The following is a 22,186-nucleotide window of genomic DNA, read 5'->3' as shown; positions in this document are numbered from 1 at the left end:
CACATGAGCTAGCAGGACATGGAAGGGATGGGACAGCAGTGTGGTTAACCAGCATACAGAATTGGGTCACAACAGAGAACTAGGTGGAATACAGAGTACTTCAAAGTAGAGAAAGGACACTGCTACATGGAGGAAGGACAGTGACCCAGAGGACTGAGCTTGAGCCTGGACAAAACTTGTGCTCCAGAGTCTGTCAGATTGCTGGAGAAGCCACAAAAATGTGGAAAAGCAACTCAATGATTTCTCCCAAACATATATTTCATCTGGGGTGCATCCATATGTACATGCATGTGCATTTCCCCAGGGGAGAAGCAGCAGGGGCACATAGTTGTGCCCCTGCTACTTGTCCCTGGAGAACACTCATGCATGCATGCATGCTCTGAGGTGCAGCTAGTTGCTCCAGGTGGGGTTGGAAAGGCTGAGGCCAGCACCTGGGCTGGCCCCAGCAGCCTTACTTGGGGTTCTGGGGGCTTCTCAGAGCTCCAGTGGTGGCAATCCAGCACATGGAGCCTTGCTAGCATCTGGAATGTGGCTCTGGTCTCAGGTGGCGCACATTGCTGCCTTGTGCACTGCTCAACTTTTGTCAGGCACGGGTTTTTTTGATGCTGGGATCTCCCAGTGTTAAAGTAACCCATTGTGCTTTAAGTTATCAGTACAGCGAACACCTGCACATGCGGTGTGCACAATTTGCCGTGCTACAGATGGTTCTGGTGCGCTGCATACCGCACGTGTGTGCTCGTCTGGACACGCCTCTGATGAGCACAGAAGCAGGTCCGCAGACACAAGGGCATGGCAGAGCATATTTCTGTCCAAAGACACCAACTCTGTTTTTCTTAAAAGGAGAAATAAACATTAAAATGGCCAAAGTGGTTCTAGAGAATCTGGGAATGTGCCCTGCCTCCCTTCTCCCTCTAACTGGAATTAAAATGACCTCATCATGATTAGCTTCCCATGGCTCCTCTTGAGAAGAGACAGCAGAGTATTCAGGCTATGCCTCTTCCCTCTATCCTACCCCTGTGAGACCAAACCTTAAAACTAATGACTAAGAAATAGGGCTATAATGTCTTTTCACTAGCGCAAAAGGGGACCCTAATGGAGAACTGGGCTCAAGCTGGTAATTTTTCCAGCTTGGAAAGGCAGAAGGGCTTTCTCAGCTTCTAAAGGGAAATTCTCAAATTTTCCCCATGAACTTTTTTTTCAGAAAAAAAATCAATTCAATGCACCTTCCTCTCCATTTTGTGACTGCAGATCCGTCCTCCATGGGGCAACTAGAGCAGTTTGTAAGGGGCTGTAATATTATTTGCTTAAAGTATTTAAGCTTCTTTTGAATACCTTTTGCCAGCTGAAAACCAGACTGATGTGCTAAAAGAATCTGAAAAGAAAAGGCCTCTGTAAAGCACAATTTGAGAACTATGGACTTACACACACAAAATAGTTCCACTGTGCTGCAATTAATTATGTTCAATTGCTATGTTACACCCACATAAAGAATTGAAGTTAGAAGTACTCAAATACCTGATATTGTCTGAGAGAAGCTAACCTAGATGCTACATTTTAAAAAGTTACACTCTTGGGTGACAGATTACCTAAAGATCAGGTTTTAAGACAAGTTTTTATATCACTTAAGACTAACAAAATTAGAAGCTTCTATTTGGAACAAAAGATATTCCCCTGCAGTTTTCACAATACACCGCAAGTACTGAAGCACCGAGAAGGGCTCAAGAACCAGAAAGTGAAAGGAGTTGCTTAAAGTAGCCTGTTTTATCCTCCAAAGTAAGAAAAATGTAAAGAACATTGACAGTGAATAAATTAAAAAAAAAAATCAACTTAATGATACAAAATATTTATGTCCATAACTTAAATTTCTAACATCCCTTTCAAATTGAAACTTTACATTATTTCAAAGCAACAATACATTGAAAAAGTATAAAAACATACAATAGCAAACACTTACAGCCAAATTATTTTGCAAGACAGCATACATTCTTCAAGGCAACCACACATTGACCCATAACACTTCATATCCTCCCAACTACTGTCAGATCATCCATGTCAATATCTTTCAAAGGAATAGTCTTTACAAACACACATACACAGCTATTCACCTAGCAAAAAAAAATACTAGAACTGCCTCTCTCATGCTAGGACTACATCTCTCATACTAAGTTCACTATCAAAAACTCACAGTGCTAAATCAGAAACCAATAGCTCATCTCTCTTCCTCAAGGGAGGGCAACAACAAGAGACACTGATTCACTTCACCTAGTGCTCCACCTCTTCCTGGGAAAATAGGTGGAGTCTGACTGATCTTCTGGCTTGAAGATGACACCAATGACTAGAGATGACACCAACTAATTTTCTGTCTCTGGCACTAGGTGTGGCCTATACCATCATCCTCCAAAGTTGCTTTAGAAACATGGGGTGTGTTTAATTACCCCTCTCCTTTGCCCACATACTAACTAGTTGTTTTTCTCCATCTGAGAGCTTCCTCCTGCACACATACTCTCTAGATCAGAGGTTCTCAGCCTTTTTTCATTAATGAGCACTGTCATGACTTAGCCTTTTTCACAGAGAGAGCATTAACAGAAAATCAAATAGATATAATCATCATCCCATCATCACTTATGCCTTTCAATGTAATTCTTGACCTGCTTTCAAGCACTGTTTTTGGATTTATTGGAGAGCACTTTGCACAAATCACGAGAGCACTATAGTGCTCGCGCACACCAGGTTGAGAATGCCTGCTCTGGATGGTAATTTCATTAGCTGGTAAAGAGCCAGATTCTGCTTTCACTCTCATTGGAGTCATGTAGAGTAACCCAACTGAACCTAATACAATTACCATCAAATAAATTCAAGTAGTAACTGACAACACAATATGGCTATAATCACTTTTAGAGTCATTAACCGGATAATACTGATACATATAAGGCCTTTTATTATGACCTTACATTCCCACCTTTTTTGCAACGAAAATAAATTCACGATGCAAGAACCTACAACACTGCAACAAATGATTTAAAACACTTTATTCTTTTTGGTTTCTTAAAAACCGCAGAGCATCTCCTTTCCTAACATACAACCATCCCCTCCCTATTTCACAAACATTTATTCCCTTTACCACTTTTCTCCCTCTCAACTGAAAAGAGCTGTTTTTTGGATTTGCTTTTTATTTCCTGGCATAGGAAAGATACAAAAGCGAATCTGCTTGTTCAGTTTAATAAAGCAATGTTACTGCACTCTTTTTGCGCCAGTATAATTAATAACAACTAAAGCATAGCTCTAATTCTCTGTTTTCCTAGGTGACAATACCTGGCACTTAAAGGTCATGTTTCATCAAAGGATTTATAAGTACTTCAAAGGGTTATTAATATGTCGCAACATGGATTAATTAGTAGATACACACTGAAGCTGAGGCAAACAGATGTTTTGCCAATTGTTCAGATAAAGACAGAGACATAGTGTCTGGAACTCAAAATCCTGATTTCAAGTATTTTGTTCCAACTGCTTCACATATAAGTTTGCTTTTACAGCTGCAAGAAAAAGAACAACAAACAGTTTATCTAGGCCAAGGGTGGGCAATTATTTAGGCCTGTGGGCCACACAGTTTTGGTGAGCTGTCATGAAATGGGTCAACACCCCCCTCCCAACCCCGCCATACTAGCTCACCAAAACTCCATAAGGGGCCGATCCCATCAGTCTAGCTGCACGCCTTGACCATGCGAGTCCCAGTTGCTGCTTACTGGTTTGGTTCTGCAGGCTGCCATCATTTAGCCAGGGATCCCAGCCCTGTCCCTGCCTGCCTGTCCCACTCCTGGATGCCACTCCCCACCGTCCACAGCTCCATCCCAACCAAGCACAGAGAGGAGCTACAATCCACTGCCTACATGTCCCTGCTACTCCCCACATGGCCCTGACTGTGGAACCAGCACCTATCACAGGAGCATACGGGCAGCTGATTGTGCTTCTGCTCCACAGTCAGCCTGGATGGAGCTGCAGACAGGCAGGCAGTGAGTGGCTGGGATCCCCAGCTAAGTGGTAGCAGACTGTGGAACCCAAATAGTAAGTGGCAGCTTCATGGATGATGGGACTGGGTGTCGGGTGCTGAAGGACCCCAGGGCCAATGGAACGCAAGGGGCTCCCACCAGCTCTGTAGTCCTGGCAAGGGGCTTGGCTCTCTGTGGATGCCCCAACTCCTGGTGCTGCGCGAAGCTGAGAAAAGCATTAGCCCAGTCCAAACAATGCCAAGAGAGAGACTTAAGTGGGTACCAGGCATGGCAGAAAGGAGCCAGGGATGGCAACAAAGAGGGTGAAAGCAGGAGCTTTTCAGCAAGTTGGGGCTCAGGAGAGCTTGGGCTGAGCACAGCTGCATGGGGTACATTGGGTGGCAAGTGCCACGCAGGAGCCATATAATGGGGGTCACACTAGAGGCACTGTGCAGTAGGGGTGATTGGGAGCAACAGCTCTGTGAATACAGCTGGTTGCTACCAGGCTCCTGTCCTGAGGTTCCTGGTGTGAGGTCCTGCCCTGCAGCCTGCATTAGGCACCAGTGCTCCCTCCGATCACCAGGGCAGGTGAGCAAGTGTGGTCGCCTTGGTGCTGGGGTTCCGGCTCAGAAGCCAGCAGCTGCCTCTGCTCTCTTGCGGGCATGTCTAGCATTGTCAGGTGTCCCAGCCCAGACTGCCCTCTGTGCCTGGGCTGTGTAGGACCGAGGGACCTGCCACAAGCCAAAAAAATCCTTCTACAGGATGTATTTTGCCCACCCCTGATCTAGGCCCTATAAAGATTGCTTTAACAATATTTTCTTGGCAATAGCAATCTAATTTTAAAAAAGAATTCAAGCAGGTTAAAAATTTGACCTAAATGCCATGACAGCATCCCTCTTCACACTCAAAGTTATCTGCCCCACATCTCAGGCAGTACCTGATCCTGCAGTTGGACAGACACAGTGAGTTCTTCATTCTCCTGTGCAGACAGTTTCCCCTGCAGAGCCAACAGCTCTTCCTGCAGCTGTAGCTTTTCTTCCTGCAACTGAGCCATGGATTCCACCATCTTCTGGATCATAGGAAACTGCCGTACTCCTGGCAAACTGGAGCATTTTCCACTAAAGAATCTTCCACCTACAAAGAAGAGTGTTAGAATCATATTTATGGAGTGGCAAACAGACACATGTATAGGGCAGAGGAGTGGGGGTTTGGAGTGATGGGAATGACTTGACAAGCCCCACACCACAAAAAGCCAGTAACTGTGGACTTTAAAGAAGGATGTGATATATGACTGCAGTGCAGCAGGAGATGAAAAGAAAAGGGCCAGGCCAACAGAAGCCATAGGGGCAGTAAAAATGCCCGACCCCTTTCTGACCTGTGAGGGCTGGTGCTGCTGCAAAGGGGCCTTGCATGGCTCAAATAACCACCTGCTGCTCCAGTCAGCATTCCAAAAACTTTGTAGCACAGGACACTTAGAATATATTGTGTTTAGCTCATAGTAAGAATTAATGTGCTGTATGAACTGAACTGGCTCTGGTGTGGCATAACCATGGCTTTTAGGATTTGCACACATAGGGGATTTGGGTCTCAAACCAGCAGAGCTGGGACCAACAAGCAGCTGATTTTCAGCCTCAGCTCTGACACCAAAATGTGGCTGATTCAAGACATGGGTACAGTGTAGGCGCTAGGACTGACAATCAGCCAAATGTCAGTACCAGTCCAGGGACCAGAGCTCAGCCAATTCAAAACTGTGTACCCCCGTGTTGGCAGCTTCTAGAAACCATATTTGCATTGCACCAAAGCTGGTTCACAGCTCCAGTACAGTGCCAGGGCTGGGACTGACAGGTACTGCACCAGGGTGGTTGAGACTCCAGTGCAATCCTGAGACAACAAACTGTTCATAGCATCTCTGTGGAGTGGTCAGAATTATGAATTCGAGATATGCTTCCTGCAAAAAGACCTAATTTTACTATAATATGATCATACTTAGCATGAACACACAAATGCTCATGTTTTAAGTGCAGTTACACCCTTAGTCTAACGTGCAACATGGCCCTGAGTGTGGGATCCAGTCAACAAAAACAGCACAACTTTGCCAGCCCCAAGAACAAGCTGCAGTGAGGCTCCAAATGTAGAAAATGAAGCCTTCAATAGGAAAGATTTCCCCATCACCACCACCGCCCTACCCATAACAAGCAGTCATACAGTTAAAGCCATTTATAACAGTTCTGTGCACAAGTGGCATTACTGACAAAACAAAACCAAGGCCCCAACCCTGAAAGCATGTAAATATGTACTCCTGTGAGCAATTTTATTGCAACTGACAGCAGTCACAGCAGTGAAGTTACACACATGCTTAAATGTGTATAAGATCAAGATCGATTACAGTATCTTAAAGGGCAGTGGAGAGAAAATCCTGATATTTAACACCTTGAAAAAATATTTTTTGTTTTCCTTAAAAAATATTCAGCTTGCTTATGACAAAATGGTGGCCACCAATACAGTGAAAGTACATGGGGAACAACGTTCCAGGCAAAGACACAAGCACAGGTGTCAGAGAAACAACAGAGTGAAAGAGAGAGGACACAGAGACGTCACATCTCCAGTCACACCTGCCCATGAAACTCTCTGTGGGAGTCTGGCTGGTGGAATGAACACAGTGACCACACAAACACATGAAGTTCATAAATACCGCACTGCCTCTATGCCCTGGGCCAAGGAGTTCCTCACCCGCTGACTTCTGCGTTCCTGTCACCACAAGCAAAAAAGACAGACAGACGAGCCAGTGATTTTTTTTGGTAAGATATCAAAAATCGCTTTGGGGCAAACAGAAGTATAACCCAATAACCCAACTGCAAAGGACAATAGGCCTGTCAAGGGGTGGCTGAGCCCTGGAAACAAATGTGTTGCTCTTGGCCAAAAGCAACATAAGTGAAGCAATGTGCTAGCCACAACTGAGAGCCCAAAGGCTAAAAAGTGATGTGAATAATACTGAAAGGTAACAGAGCTAGAGACTCACTGTAACCTGTTCCATAAGAACACCTCTTTGATTTTTCACACACAGTTCCTATTCATAGAAATGTAATTTGGTCCTGTGCAACAGTAACAACCAACAACAGTAACAACCAATCTACACAGCGACTCTTGTCTATATATCAAGGCAGTCCTCATAATACTGGAGAGCAGTTTAATCAGTCTTAGACACTGCTTAGCTATTTTCTCATTAGCCTGCTCTCATGAGACGACAACTGATGTCACACACAACTCAGGAACGAGGACCAAAAGTCACCTCACAGTTCATTAGGCCTTACCGTACCGTACTGACTACTGACACTGATATTGTTGGTAAATCATAGGAAAATAGAGCTGGAAGGAACCTCAGGAAGTCCCCTAATCCAACTCCTTGCTCAAGGCAGGAACATTACTGTCTAAAGTATTCCTCAAATATATCCGTCTAACCTGCACACAGAAACTGCCACTCACGGAGATTTCAAAACCTCCCGAAGGAATCTGTTCAAGTGCTTAGCCACATAAGGCACCTACGTACATGCCCAACGCCTGCCTTGATGCATGCTAATAATAAGCACACGATTAATCAAGTCTGCTGGAGCCTGCTAATTAGCACACTCCGGCAGCCTCGGTGTCATGTGTATCCAGCATCCCTGTGCTTCAAAATAGCGGCGAGAGCACTTTAACAAAAGCTGGAACAAGCTTTAGTTAAAATGCCCCCAGCACCATTTTGAAGCATAGGATGCTGAACACACAGATGCTGCAGGCACTTTAATTACAGTGGCTCCCAAGAGCTGCTTTAATTAAGTGCTCCCCCACCCTGGAACACATGGAAAGATGCCCTTAGTTCAAAAGCTCTTCCAAATATTCAATATCAGTTTCCCTTGTTGCAATTTAAAACCATTACTTCTTGTTCTATCCACTCTGGACACAGAGACCAGTATACATAACAAGTCATTTTGGATTTGAAGATGTATTAAATCCCTCCTAAATTTTCCCTTCTTCAGACTAAATAATCTCCAGCCCTCTGCTGTCAACAAATATGTATGATACCTGCTGGCAAAAAAAGGCATCCCAGTCTAATCTAAGGCTTGGTCACATTCAGGATAACAACCAACTACTGCTATCAGTTACTTCAGTAGCTCAAGTGGCAGAGATATAAATGGTAAATCTAAAAGCTGATAAGCTACAGGTATACAAAATACCACATAAATAAAAATTCTGCCCTTTTTTCGTTTGCTTTAGGATATTATAACCCCAAACCCCACATTAAACAGAATCTTGTTAAGGTTGTGAAATTAAGCATTCAAAAGTTAGGAAACACCAGAATTAAGACTGTCCATGCAACTTTTAATTCTGCTACCTTGTAAACGCATGAATGATGGAGTCTTTAATTATGTGAGGACAGGATATCTTTTCTGCAGGGCTGCTGCCTCAAACAACAACTTTCTTTATTACAGAACCCTGATTCATCATCCCTGGAGTTCAGTGCACCCATTCTCTATGAATGAAGCAGCTGCTCAAGGAAAAACAGGCAAGTGATCACACTGCTAAATTAAAGAACGTATCATAGAGCGCGTGCACACAGGAAGATGAATTCAAACTTCACATGCAATCTTAATTGTAGCATTTCCCAACTGAAATGCTATTGAACTCTATTAAAGCAAAAAACCAATGTTATTAAGTTCATAAAATCAAGTATGTTCACAGAGACCTACCTGTGCTATACCTCATTTAATTAATGCTTGGAATACCTGGTAGCCCACAGGTGCAATAAACCAAGACTGGCTTGGCTTTAGGTTTATCGTAAGACTAGGAGAAACTATGCTGGGGAGAAGGGAGAACCTGTGACCACCAGGAAAAAAGAACTTTAACTAACTGGTGCTGGAAACAGCACAGGCCTGTATCACTTCTGAAGGCAAATAATCATATGACTAGCTAGTTGCAAGCAGCTTCTGTTACTTGCTATGTAAGAACTGTAGGAATGCTTTTGCTGCAAGATATTTTTTCTGCGTGAAGCTTGTATCACTATCTCTGTAAGATGAAGTGTTATTATATAATAGCTATATACCATAATGCCGTGTATTTAGAAGAGTTGCTGGTTAATAAAAGGAGCAACAGGCTAAAAAGTAGGTATTGCTGAGGTCTAATCCTAGTTCCACCATGGGATTTTGGGCATTTAAAGTGGGCCAACATTTTTGTAAGTGGGCAGTGCTTTTTGGTTGCCTCAATTTCTGGGTGTCCAATACACCTTTCAAGTGTCTCAAGTTGGATGGTTAAGAACACTGGTCATGTTTTATTTGCTTTGAATCTATTTAATGCTTTAGTTCCCTCCTCTATAAAATAGGGCTAATACCACCTCCTGGGCGGAGTTGCAAAGATTTCATATTAAGAAAAGAATTTGCAAAATTATATATCAAAGCAAACCGCTCTTCCTTTAGGAGTGTTCTCTCAACTCAAAAGAGTTAGACTGGGATTAAAGGTAGTGTCAAGGCATGTAGGAAAGCCAGTGTATCGGAGTGTATTATCCATTTTAATCCTGTACTGGGACACTGAATCCCTCTGCTAGGAAATTTAAGCATTCATCTAAAAAACATAACAATCAATTCAAACACAGAACAGAAATAATTCTATCCTTTGAAAATGTTCCCCTTTTGTCCAGGGTATACCATTTGTTCCAGCACATTATCATCTAGAAAGTGTCCTTGGGAAAGCCAGGACTAGAAAAAGTTGGTCTACCAACAGAATAGCGTGGCCTGCATTATATAATATGCCATGCAAACTTACCGGTTTCGAAGCTAGTCACACAGCAGTGTTCCATGTATGCCCAAGTTCAAAGCAAGGCAGACAATACACCAGGAGGGACATATACAACACCTGAAAGACTTTGGGAGTGACTACCACTGAATGCCACAAAGACTGCAGCCAGACATGTACACAAGTGCTTATAAAACATGCTCACTACATGCAAGGGTGGATCAGACTAAACAATTTATATGGGGCATTTAATGCTTAAGTATTACAAAAGATGCTAAAGTAGCTAGCTGTTGGTGTATAATGTGCCCTGTTGAATATTAGGGCATTTCACACTTTCTGGATTTTAAATTATTTATAGGTTTCTTTGCTGTCTCTTGGGCCTTCCTACACTGCGCCTTGATAGCCACATCCCAGGGAATGGAGAGTCTATAAAGCAGAGAAGCCTGCTACAACTACAGGCAGAGCAAGAAAGGAGAGCAAGAAGCATTGGATGTAGTGAGCCTGAGCAAAAAAATGAACCTGAGCATTTTCCTCAGGCAGAGTACAGCCCAAGAAGCCACTAAAAGCCATGGAAAGCAGCAAACTGGTCCCAAGGGATGCATGTAAGCGTGATGGGGGGTTGGTCCCCTAAATTGAAATGGTGGGTTTTTAATTGTAATGATTAAAACCCCACCATTTCAATTTAGGGGCTTCTATTACTATTATGGCAAGGGGTCCGATCCTCTCCCCTTTCCCCCCCAGAAAGCTTGCCAGTATCTCCTGCAGCCTGGAAGCCAGCTGCCAGCAAGCCGAGCAGCCCAAGCTGAGGGGGGCAGCAATGTCCCCTGCAGCTGCTCAAGTGGGGTGCTAGCTGCATGGGTGCTGCCCCAGCTCAGGCTTGGGAAACAGTGCTGCCTCCAAGCTAGGGCAGCACCTGCCCACTAGCCAGCCGCCCCAGGTGGTGCCACCACCACAAAGGGAAGAACTGGAGCCCCCTGCAGCTCAGGACCCACTAGCAGCTCGCCTCCTGGCTGTGGGAGAGGTAGGCAGGCTCCATGAAGAAAACCGAAAAAAAGATCAGGCCCCACGCTGCTTTTTTCTCCTCCCAGCGGAACCTGCCTGCACAAGCTGCTGCCAAGCCACGCAGCCATTGAGCCATGGGAGAACCTGGTCCTTCCCTCTGTGGTGGTGGCACCCCCTGGGGCAACCCAGACGGGGTGCCAGTAGCTACCCGAGCTGCCAGGAGGTCGAGTGGTCCCTAAGCTGGGGGACAGGCCCCAGTCCTTCACTCCATGGCAGTGGCGCCCCGGGTGGGTCACTAGCTGTGCAGGTGCTACTCCAGCTCAGGCTTGGGGAAAAGTTGGATCCAGCGGGTGCTACCTCTGAGTTGGGCCAGCCCCTGGCTTGTTAGCACTTCACCCAAGCGGCCCCAGGAGGCACCGCCATCGCAGAGGGAAGGACCAGGCCCTCCCACAGCTCGCGTGGGCAAGCTCTGCTGGGAAAAAAAAAAGAAATGGTGAGGGGCCCAGTCCTTTTTTTCCCCCCACAGAGCCTGCCCACCTCTGCAGTTGGGGTGCAAGCTGCAGGGGGCCCCAGTCCTTCCCTCCACAGTGGCAACACCCCCATGGCCCTCCAGGCAGGCAGCTAGCAGGCAGGTGCTGTCCCAGCTCAAAGGCAGCACCCAACCCAATCTGTTTCCCAAGCTTGAGCTGAGGTAGCACCCACACAGCTAGCAACCCACCCAGGTGGCCCCGGGGGGTGCTGCTACTGTGGAGTGGAGGATAGGGGCCCCCCACAGTTCAAGAGCCACTTGGCCTCCTGACAGCTCACCACCCAGGCACAGGAGATGCAGGCAGGCTCTGCAAAAAAAAAAAAAAGAAAAGGATCAAGCCCCTCGCCACTTCTGCCCTTAGCCCACCTCTCAGAGGATGAGCTGTCAAAAGTCTGCAACCTTACAAATATCTATGTTGCAAACTACACTAGATGCAGACATGGTTTAGTTTGCAGCATAACAAGCTCATTTAAATCATTAAAAAAACCTGCATGTTATAGCATGACAACTAAACTGCACAAATGGGCAATTTTTGCCATGTGTACAAGCTCCCAGGGGAAGCAAGTGAGGAAGTAACTCAGCAGTTGCAGAGGGAACACAGATGGAGGTTCTAAAGCCTTGAAGATAAATCCCAGGAAAAACACAATGTATATGGATTCTATCATTTTCATACATAAAAAATCCCCTACATAAAAAGTTGCACATTATATTTCTCTCTACCCCTTGCATTATTTGTCTCTTTCCCTCTTGCCAGCTAATAGATTCATAATATTCCCTCTCTTTCTTGGGCTCCTTACTGTATTTTTGTCATTCCTGATTCCTCTCTTTAACAGTAGTATCCTCCTCTCTTCACTCCTGTGTTCCTTCACATGTATGCACATGCAGGCATGTAGGCTCATGCACTCACACATGTGCACATACACACAGAGTCCTTAGGCCCCACATGAGGCAGATAGGCCTACCACAGACATCCTCATAAATTCTACACCAGAGCCAAGTGGGGAGTGCCTCACTCCAATAGGTCTGGACAAGCCCAGATAATTACTTTCTGGTGATGGGAATAAGGAAACAATGGAAATGAAAATTAACTTCCAACACGGTTTCTGTTTAGCCTCTCTCACTGAAGCCAGTAACACCCAATTCTGATTACACTCCCACCAGGGAAAGTCATAAGTAATGCCACAGATAAAATGGAGTTAGACTGGAATAGGCGAGGGGAGGAGCATCAGACCTAACATCTCTGTAGTCACCTGTATGCACTATTAATGAAAAACTCTCACCCTCCAAACAGTTTACAGATGTGAAAAGAACACTTATAACCTCTTGACTGTCCTATAGATAAGAGGATGGACTACAAGACAAAACAGCAATAAGACTTCATTCCTGTAAAATCTACATCACCATTTCAGCCATTAGCCTAGCCAAGGAAAGATTAATTACAGGGCTGAAGGACTATTAACAGAAGACACTCTTCCCAAAAATTGCATGACCATCAGGGAGAAGGCCATTAGAATTCAAAGGTCATAGTATGAAAAGAAGCAAGAACTACAGTCTTTAAGTGCCCTTAACTGCCCTTTATTTTCTCTCATAGTACAGAGACCGCAGATGAGAATAGGACATTTAAAACAGTACATTTAAAACTGGACCACCCAGAACAGCACTGTTCACTTAAGACAACAGAACTAGGTTTACCATACATCCAGATTTTCCTGGGCATGTTCTCTCTTTGAGTCTTTGCAGCTCCATCTAAAAATCAACAAGTGTCCAGGACTCTGGTCTGCTCAGCATTAAAATTTTTTCTGGTACTTCCCAGCCTGCCCTAGCAAGGAACTGCTTGGGGCTGGGACAAGCAATGGGAGGGCAATTGAAGGTAGAGGGCATCATGTGCACATGGCCAGCATGCAGCCAGGCAGGGTGGTAGGACCAACTCTGACAGCTGCACGCAGGTAAGTCTATTGCGGGGGGGCGTTGAAGGGCCAGGGCTTGGGCGCTATCCAGGGCAGGGGAAGTGCCTGCCAGGCTGGGGGAAGTTGTCCGGATGCTGGGACTACAAGGGAGGTGCCTGCCCCTCCACTGGGGGAAGGGGACAGGGGGCCCCTTTGGGGGCATCAGGGAGCTGCGTCACCAGCCTGGCAGCACCAGGGCCAATTGTGCTTGCACGGGAGGCATCTGGCAGACACTGCAGGGCTGGAGGGAGCAGGGGGCTGCTGGTTAGGAGTCAGGGGCAGGACACAAGCATATCAATATCCCCATCCCCCTCCCTTCCTCTCCTCTCCTCTCCCCCCACAACAGGTGTCTTCTTTTTTTAAACTGGAAATACAGTAACCCTACACAGAACAGGATACAAACTGAGGAGATGCAAGGCAGGAAGATCACAAGGATGGGAGGCAATGCACTGGGGATAGGGGTGGGGGTCCTAATTCAACTGTGAGAAGTTTCCTTGAAAAGAAAGAAACAGACACCGTTACTCTGCTTCAGACCAGAGGGTTAATTTAAGTAATCAGTGGTCTTAAGCGATCAGCAGAGATTTTGTCACCTGTGTAAACACTTGATTTGCATTTGCTCCTCATTTAACCAAATTAGTTTTCTAGTAAATGACCAGCTTCTATTTATAATGAATGCAGTCACTGCATTCACTCTAAAACAAGGACATCCATCTACCCCAGCTCTTTCCACTGCCTTCTGATTTTGTTACCATTTGTTCTCATGCCTCCCCCTTTACCTGTTTTCTCAATGTTCATGATGCTGGCCTCCTGCCCTTGAGCAGCAGTGTCCAAGTTGGAGGCAGACCCTGGCCCCAGCTTCTTCTGTGTGCCCAGCTTCTGGGTTTCACTTCGTGTGTGCAGTTGCATATGCGTCTCCTTGTTCCTCACCCGACCCCTGTGCTCACACACCCTGTCTTGCAGGTCCTGCATCAGACACATAAATAACAAGGTTCTGTTGAAAGGGCACTGTAATACCCAGGAAGCACAAATACCCTCTAGACTTCCATCCTAGACTCTAGGGCCAAGTGTGATTTTTGAAAGGACACTTTGTGCCCAAGAATACTGAGATCATTTCAAGCATAATAGTACTATACAGGAATTCAAGATGTCCCAGTATTTTTGTCCTCTTCTCATCTTCATTGCTTCTTCACACTACTCTGATCCAGTCAGCTCCCCAGCTGCTAATAGCAAACTGTTTCTTGTACCTGCTCCAGCCTACTTGAACTCTAGCTGCAACACCCCTCAAAAGCATCAGTGCCCTGCTCTAAAATGTCCCCCTATTTTCTTCTTCACCTTCCCTCTCAGTGTTCATCACCCTGATATTTCCAGAGTTCAGTTGCAATGCAGGAGACAGGCAGCAGCAGGCACACACAGGGATTCAAATACAAACTACAATGTGAAAGCCAACATCCAACCTACTGTTCATTTTTCAGAAAAAAGAGAGTCTATTTTGGGGAGAAAGGGAGGAGGAGACAGACAGGGTGCAGGAAAAGAAAGGATAACAAAAAAAGAAAAGGAGATGTTCAAATGACAGTGACGGAGGCAAATTCATTCATCACACACCAGGTGATTTCCTGATTGCAATCAAGCAAGTCAAAGAGACTGATGAGAAATAAAAAGAAAGAAAAAATAGTTTAAAGAGGCATTAAACAAGACAAGACCTGAAAACCAGAGACAGAAATATGCTTTAAATCCTCTAGTCCATCCAACTTCAAACATGGTCCCGTGGAAAAATGTTGCATTCATTATATTTGCTAGTGCCTTAACCAATCAAAGTTGAAATGATCCAAGTAATGGGGCTTCCTCCATGGCCCCCCAGAAATTATACCAAAGCCTAAAAGCCTTAATGTTCTAAAGTCTTGCTGACATCCAATCTTCATTCTGCTTTATTTAATTTCACCCTGTTTCTTCCAGGTACAACCCAATCCTTGAACAATTTTAAAGTGCTCACCCTGCTGCATTTTTACACTTTGCAAATGTTGGTAATCAGTCGCATCTCTTCCCTCCTTCATGGTTAGTTTAATAAGGATGCATGCATTTAATTCCTTTAATCTCTCCTTGTAAATCAAAGGCTCCAGCTTCTTGATCATATTCATTATTTCCTGTGTTCTTTCCAAACTGTCTATCCCTTAGTGGTGGAATGAGGCCCAGATCCTTATACACTATCAGAGGCAGAGTCTTATTACAGCCTATCACTTGTGTGCTCCACAAAGTGTTGCACTGGCATGCAGCTTTAAGTCCAAACTTTGTGCTAGCTTTTTCTGCTGCTGTATCACATTGCAAGCTCATTTCCAATTTGGTGTCCATGGATCATTTAACTACAATGAGCCACTGCTCAGAGGCAGAGCATGAGAGCAAGCATAACTCGTAATTTGGGATAAGACTGCATATAAACTCTGGAAGGGTAGACAGCAGTAATCCCAATTTACATATCAATTGTTTAGTATCTCAGAGATGGTGGGGAAGGATGGTGGGGAGGGGGGAAGAACTGGACATTCTTCTCCATTCAAGCTTGTTTCCACTATCACAAGACTGATCAAACTACTTCTGGTGCCATGCCACGGCTACTAGAATGTCCTGCAGAGAAGACTTTTAAACTGTCTATATAGATCATTTTATGGAAATCATCACTACTGATCTAGCATCAGTTCATTCAGGTATGTTAGAGCACAGTACATCCAGCCATTTCACCACAGAATATTTTCTAACCCTGCTAAGACCAAGTCTCAATGACCCAGTGATAAAAATGCCAGTGGCTAACTCACACTAGTGCTTTCAGTACTGGTATCACCTACCATCCGTGCAATTTCCTAGGACAGTATTAGATTTCCTGAAAACTGCCAGGGCAGGTAAAGGCTTTAGTGCAATCTGTTCTCTGACCCAGATGAGAAAACTCCCTTACCTTGTTCAGAAATTATTTCTACCTTATGTAAGAACCAAACACATTACCCAATAGATGGGCAGTGCCGAAGAGATAAGTCCCTGTCTTGAACAGCATTCAGCCTAAAGGCTTGAGCAAGTGGAATACACAAAACAGACTGACAAGTGATCATTAGAACTGAATTTAATTTCAGCAGCAGCAGGAGGACTGATTCTCAAACTGCAGCCAACAAATGAGATACTCCATTCCTACAGTGCCTTTCACCCCAAATTCTAAAAGCACTTTACAAAAGGTCATTTGCCAGGATACACAGATACCTTAGAAATACAGTTTAAGTGACCTGACCAAAGCCCCAACTGAGCTAGTGGCAGGAATTAAAACAGAACCCAGGAGTCCTGTCTCTGTTCTTTGTTCTAACCTTTCCATATAAAAACCCTGTCACCTTCTCTCCCAATCCTGTAATCATCATGGTAAATACTGTCACAAAACCCTTGATCTGGGGAAAAGATGTAGGCAATGCATTTTCTCATCTTCTTCCTCTTTTAAATGATCACTGTCTGGCTCAAGGATAACACAGAAAACATTAGTCTCAAAAGTTCCACTAAGTCTTTGTCACTTCCTCACTGGATTTGATTTCCTAAACCTTTCCAGACAATTCAGCTATTCTTCCCCCCACAACAATCTCCTTTCATTTCCATTCATGGATTTGGGGGTTACACCAAAATGCACAACAGAATAAAAGGGATTTTGAAAAGGGAAAATCTGGTTTTAAAAACTAGCACCAAAATTTGAGAGGATTGTTTTAATTGCCTGGCAGTTACTGCTTAGCTAGAGTGCCTGCTTTATTTCCTATGGGGCCTTCCTCCTGGGAAAACATGATATTTAGTTAGAACAGCTGTGAGCTCTCCAGACAGGACACCTATCATATTCATCCCAACAGGTGGCTCTCTGGGAAGTTGAGATCTTTACTACTGATGTGGAGAATTGGAACCTGTATTGATACTGACCCCAATTCTGGGCCATAGTCAAGCTGAGTTCAATGCAAACCCAATATCACTAGAATGCAAAGAGGGCTGTAGGGAACTTTTACACCTTTCAGATTCTGGAATGGCAAGTGAGCAATTAAAGACCTAGAAACAGCTTCAGGGAATGCTCTGACTTATTCTGTCTGCAACATCCCCAGGGGACCACTCAGCAGACCAAATAAGCCACAGCCCATGTCTCTTAACATATCCCTTCTTTTCTGAAGACATGACCACAACATGCCCATGGAATAGAGCTTGTAATGGGGCTTTGTGCGCAGTGCCCACAAGTCCACCAGCCCACTGCCACCTTGAAACTCAGCTTACATCTCAGGTTTTCCTTAGGAAAGGGGGTAGGAACTGATCCAACTAGTCTTTTTACTCCTTTTCATTACAGACAGATGACTTGAAGATCTCAGGAGCACATTTAAGTGATGATTCTTCTCCCTCCCTTGTAAAAATATATTTACAAATCTAGACAAGTCCATCAGGAAAGAAGAGGTCACCAGTACTTGAGCCCAGGCTCTGCAGTGTGCTAGAGAGTCCTTACTGGTAGAGTCAGGTAGAGGCCATGTGGGTTCCCAGGGTCAGACCAGTTCATATGGAGGATTTTATGTTGGACCACAGTAAGCAGCACAGGAAACTGGGCAGAACTGCTCTCTTCACTGCCACTGGTGAATGAATCCTCTCCACTCCTCACACAACAAAAAACAATGTTAAACAAACTGACTAACTGGAGACTGGCTAGGAACACCTTGTCTTGCTGAAAAGTGAGGAGCGTCTCTTTTAGGGATCTGGTCTCCTTCGAGCTGTCTCTGCCCATCCCCTTCCCCCACTCTGTTCCATGTCATCCATCATCATGCTAGTAACTCAAGCTGGTATTCAGCCCCCTCCCTTCTCTGGCTCACAGCCAAAGTCATTAACAACTACAGTGAAGCTTTCAACTCCTGCTGCCCAAAATACTTCAGGTTAATGGAGAAACTGAGAGCTTTGTATGAAATCTCAGCCACAGGTCTCTCCCACATACTAAAGTAGAGGGAGGGTAGGAAAAGGGCTGAGAAAAATTAAGCAAAGATACAGCCTCAGCTGAGTGAGCAAGAGTCCTGTCCTATTCTCTTCACAAAAGACCCATTCTTTCTTCTTAGCATGTTATTTAGAAAATGTAAAACACTACTCAAGAAGTAAGCATTATTGAAATGTTTGCTATGCTAATGAGAGACACAAGTCCTCCAGGGCAAGTGAGATCTGTCAGCAAATCCATACATGTTATGGGAATTAATACTGTAGCTTCTACAATCTGTTTTTGTATCTTTATGTAGAAACCTGTAAAGAATCCAAGACTGACTTATACAAACTCTCATTCCACAAGCCTGGGAGACACTTGAACTTTTCTATTCTGGCAAAACCTCATACAAAGAGACTGGTAGTCTGGACTCCTGTGTTCTCCTCCATATATGTTCTCCTCCTCCTATATGTGTTCTCCTCCATTTGCCTGCCATGTGACTTCACTATCAAAGATCTTATCCAAAATAAGTTGCCTGACCTGATCTGCATCACAGAAACCTGACTGATTAAGAATGTAGGTACAGAAGTGCTGGCTTACCTCATACCACATGCTCTATTCACCACAGAACCAGAACCAGACAGGACAATCTAGAAGCAAAATCACTGTTCTGTTCATTGTTAGTCCAAATTAACAGAAAAGCTCACTTGGGGGTGTGGGGGAGAAGGAAGGATTATCTAACAGCTCTCTCAATGCTCAGCTGGGATGATCCCAAGGAAGGCTGAAATGATGCTGGTGAGAAGGAAGCACTTTAAGTAACCTGTCTTGTCAACATCATCCCCAGTCCTCACATGAATCTATTATCCCAGAGCTGTAAGATGATGCTTTGGGGTACTGCTCAGTAGTACTGGATACATGAATCATTAAAGGTGCAAAAGACACCTCCAAGTAGACAAGAGATTGTAGTCCATGCTAAGGGGTGGTCATGGCGAACTACTCACTAGTGACGTCTGGACTTGATTATAAATCATTCCAACTAAAAATGCAGCCCAAGGCCCTGAAAAATCTTTAGCTGCTACAAAATCATAGCAACTCTCTGCTTAAGTAACACAAATCATCATGACCTCAACTTTCATCGCCATAAAGTGGCACAAGCTACTCAAGAGAATATTTCTCCCTCTATGACCATCATTATCTATGACAGCTATTTCGCATTCAGAAAATTAATACACCGACCAGCAGAGGGAAACTTGCAAGTGAGAGGAACAAAACCTGTACTTCTGAACCGATTTCTGGAAGAAAATAAATAAATAAATAAAACATTCAGAGCTAAATGCAAAACCCTCTCTTTGATTTAGATTTTCCTTGATCAGTTCACCTCCGTCATGAATACACAACCCCCTACCATCAATTAATCAAAGTAATTTATTTTGTAATTGGGAAAGTAACAGATTCTTGCTACAGCTTTGGTTTTTAAATACTGTAATTGAAAAGCACTCAAGAGACTAAAGGTGACTAAAGCTGTAAGTGCAGAGACAGATAGATAATCTCTGCTAAATCACTTCATCTCCCACTATGTTTCTTTAACTGTCCGTATATAGGAACAATGGTATTTCATACAGTGAAAATGAACTAATGTTTTCAAAAGAACTTGTGGATCATAGGATGAATAGTGATGTGTACATGCAAATAGTATGCATTATTATTCCAGCACCAAGCAGGACATAGACAGATTTTAATCACACACAACACCCACTCTCCACCTTTCTGTTCCTCAATACCCACCATCCTGTCCACCTAATACCAAAGGAATGCAGAAAGGTCAGTGAGGAAATGAGAAAAATGTATTTTCAACCCCTCCACCCCCACAACTGCCCTGCCTCCCAAACATGTCAGCAAGAGTTAAAACAAACTTTCAATATCAAAGCAGGTACAACTGTCCAATAAGCTACTGCCAAAGCTTAAGAACTTAAGATATCACAGCAAACAATGTTTCCCATCAAAAATCTCTCCCCAAAAAGCCTGGCATTAGCATTTAGCCCCAAAGTGACCCTGAAGCCCAAGACTAGCATGAGACAACAGCTCTAGCTGTGTGGAACCCCAGACAAGCAGCAGCAGGTTTCAACAAGCAGCTTTCAGTTCTTTCAGCTGCTTTCTGAAAACATTTCAGTCCCTGTGGAACACCACACAAAAACTAAACTCACCTATTTGGTTTACATGCAGTTGGGAGACAACACACCCTTTCAAGGAGCCGAGATGAAGGACGACCAGAAGCCACGTGTTTTTTTGTTCTACAAAGCACAGATAATCATTTCTTTCATGTGTTAAAATTTAACTTTTCTCTCAAGGCTTCTCATTAAAAGAGGGGGCAGCACCCTCAACACAGCAGCACCTTTATCAGCCAAATCCTGTTGTTACCTAACAGCTTACATTTGTACGGGAATCAGTTTCTCCAAACCTTAGTTTCCTCTCTGACATCTGAAAAACAATGTCAGAAATGTGGACTCACTGGTTTCCGAGCCTCTCCTTGCCAGAGTGTGAGAAAGGGCAGGAGCAGGAATGGGCCGGGCATGGAAGGTAGGCTGAGCCATTGCACGATACTCACCGCCTAGAGGGAGGTACTTTTTCCACAGGTCTTTCTCTGAGGGATTGGGTCTCCAATCCCAGGTCTTGCAAGATGTAATCATGGCATCGCGTTCCCAAGAAGACTGGCACCTCAGGGCCTGGGAATCAGTGCAAAGAAAGTTTTGGGATCAGTACTGGATCCTAGCTGGAGAAAGGTAACAGCCCAATGTGAAATACTCCAGCAGGTTATGCAAACAGCAGTGCTGCAAACTCAACCCTAACCCCAAACCATCTTGCAACTATCCAGATTTAATGCTGGGGATTTATTACAAGAAATACTGAAAAGCAGATCTTACACACACTGTGCTCATCATTCACCCAGTAATTCCTCTCCTATTTCTAGCTTCTTTCACTACTAAAATTTGGTTTAATAACTTCTTAGATCATGAGTTATTCAGGGCATAGACCATCCACTGCCCCTGGCCTGGGGAGAGAGGGGCAAGATATCATAAGGCAAGATGAACCAGCAACCTTCCTATGAATCTGAGCATCACCAAGCACAAGGACCAAGAAACAAACATCAGGCTTTTACCAGCTCTGCTCTCTACAGCACTGTGCTGTGATCCTGGCAGAGGCCTTCAAGTTACCACAATACAAATAAATCAACTGAAAATATGCAGTCGTAATTCAGAGACAGCATCTTGCATTGGTTTCCTCTTCAGCAGAATACCCTTTAATTTACATGCTTGCAATTTAAATCTGATTTGATGCTGGTGATCTGACTTGGTGCTGGTGTTATACATCTTTAATGAGAGCATTATCAGGCCAAGCTACAGGATGAACACTACAGAGGTTGGGAAAAGGCAGGGGAGACAGCGAGAGAGAAGCCTTACCCACAAAAGAGGTGCAGCTGCCCTTAGATACTCAGACTGCCCTGGCCCCCAAGTCTTGCTCAGCCAGGGAAGGACTGCCTCACCCACTGCACAGCCCTTTTTAAATTCTCCCGTTGATGTTTGAGGACTGGCAGGGTTTACTCCTATCCAACCTCAGTGGGATGGCTCAGAATCAGTGCCCACTGCCGGCATGCCCACCTGTGTCCTCTGCAGCTCACCCACTGGGTCCCCTGTGGAGAAAACACCCAGGAACCAGCCCAGGAGCCCAAAATGCCCCCAGCCCCTGCCTGGAGGCTTTGTTCTGGCTCTAAACCCAAACCCCAGGTGGAAGGAGGGGTCTGACCCTGAAGATTAACTCGCCAAAGGGAACAGCTACAGAAACAGGTCTGGGGCTCGGCAAGGGGGAGGCAGCATGAAGGGCATCAGTTGCAAGTAGGGGTCACCACAGCCCTGCGCTCTGCTCCAGGCCTCCCAAACCAGCGGAGACCAAGCCAGGCTGGTGGGTACCCAGGCACTGCCACACCCCCCGGGCAGAAGCAGGACAGTGGCTATGA

The 22,186-nt window shown here is 44.7% G+C and overlaps 1 protein-coding gene across 4 annotated transcripts in view; it reads right to left on the bottom strand.

Annotated features, from left to right (window-relative positions):
• The window catches only part of KIFC3 (kinesin family member C3), a 43,647-nt gene extending 22,750 nt beyond the window's left edge, over positions 1–20,897 (bottom strand). For 3 of the 4 annotated variants that reach the window (XM_019535495.1, XM_019535491.1, XM_019535493.1), the window contains exons 1-3: positions 20,780–20,897; positions 14,006–14,192; positions 4,924–5,120 (exon numbers count right to left, since the gene is read on the bottom strand). In XM_019535495.1, coding sequence (XP_019391040.1) covers positions 4,924–5,120; positions 14,006–14,135 — 327 coding nt within the window. In that variant the 5' untranslated portion in view covers positions 14,136–14,192; positions 20,780–20,897. Of the gene's footprint in view, positions 1–4,923; positions 5,121–14,005; positions 14,193–20,378; positions 20,692–20,779 lie in introns of those variants that run through there. The other variant, XM_019535492.1, reaches the window with a different exon arrangement.
• Positions 20,898–22,186: the final 1,289 nt, after the last annotated feature.

The sequence above is a fragment of the Crocodylus porosus genome, unplaced genomic scaffold, assembly GCF_001723895.1.
Source record: "Crocodylus porosus isolate Cpor-Errol unplaced genomic scaffold, CroPor_comp1, whole genome shotgun sequence".
NCBI classification, from domain to species: Eukaryota; Metazoa; Chordata; order Crocodylia; family Crocodylidae; genus Crocodylus; species Crocodylus porosus.
The sequence above is the reverse complement of the archived record's forward strand: the minus strand, read 5'-3'. Positions and strand labels throughout refer to the sequence as shown.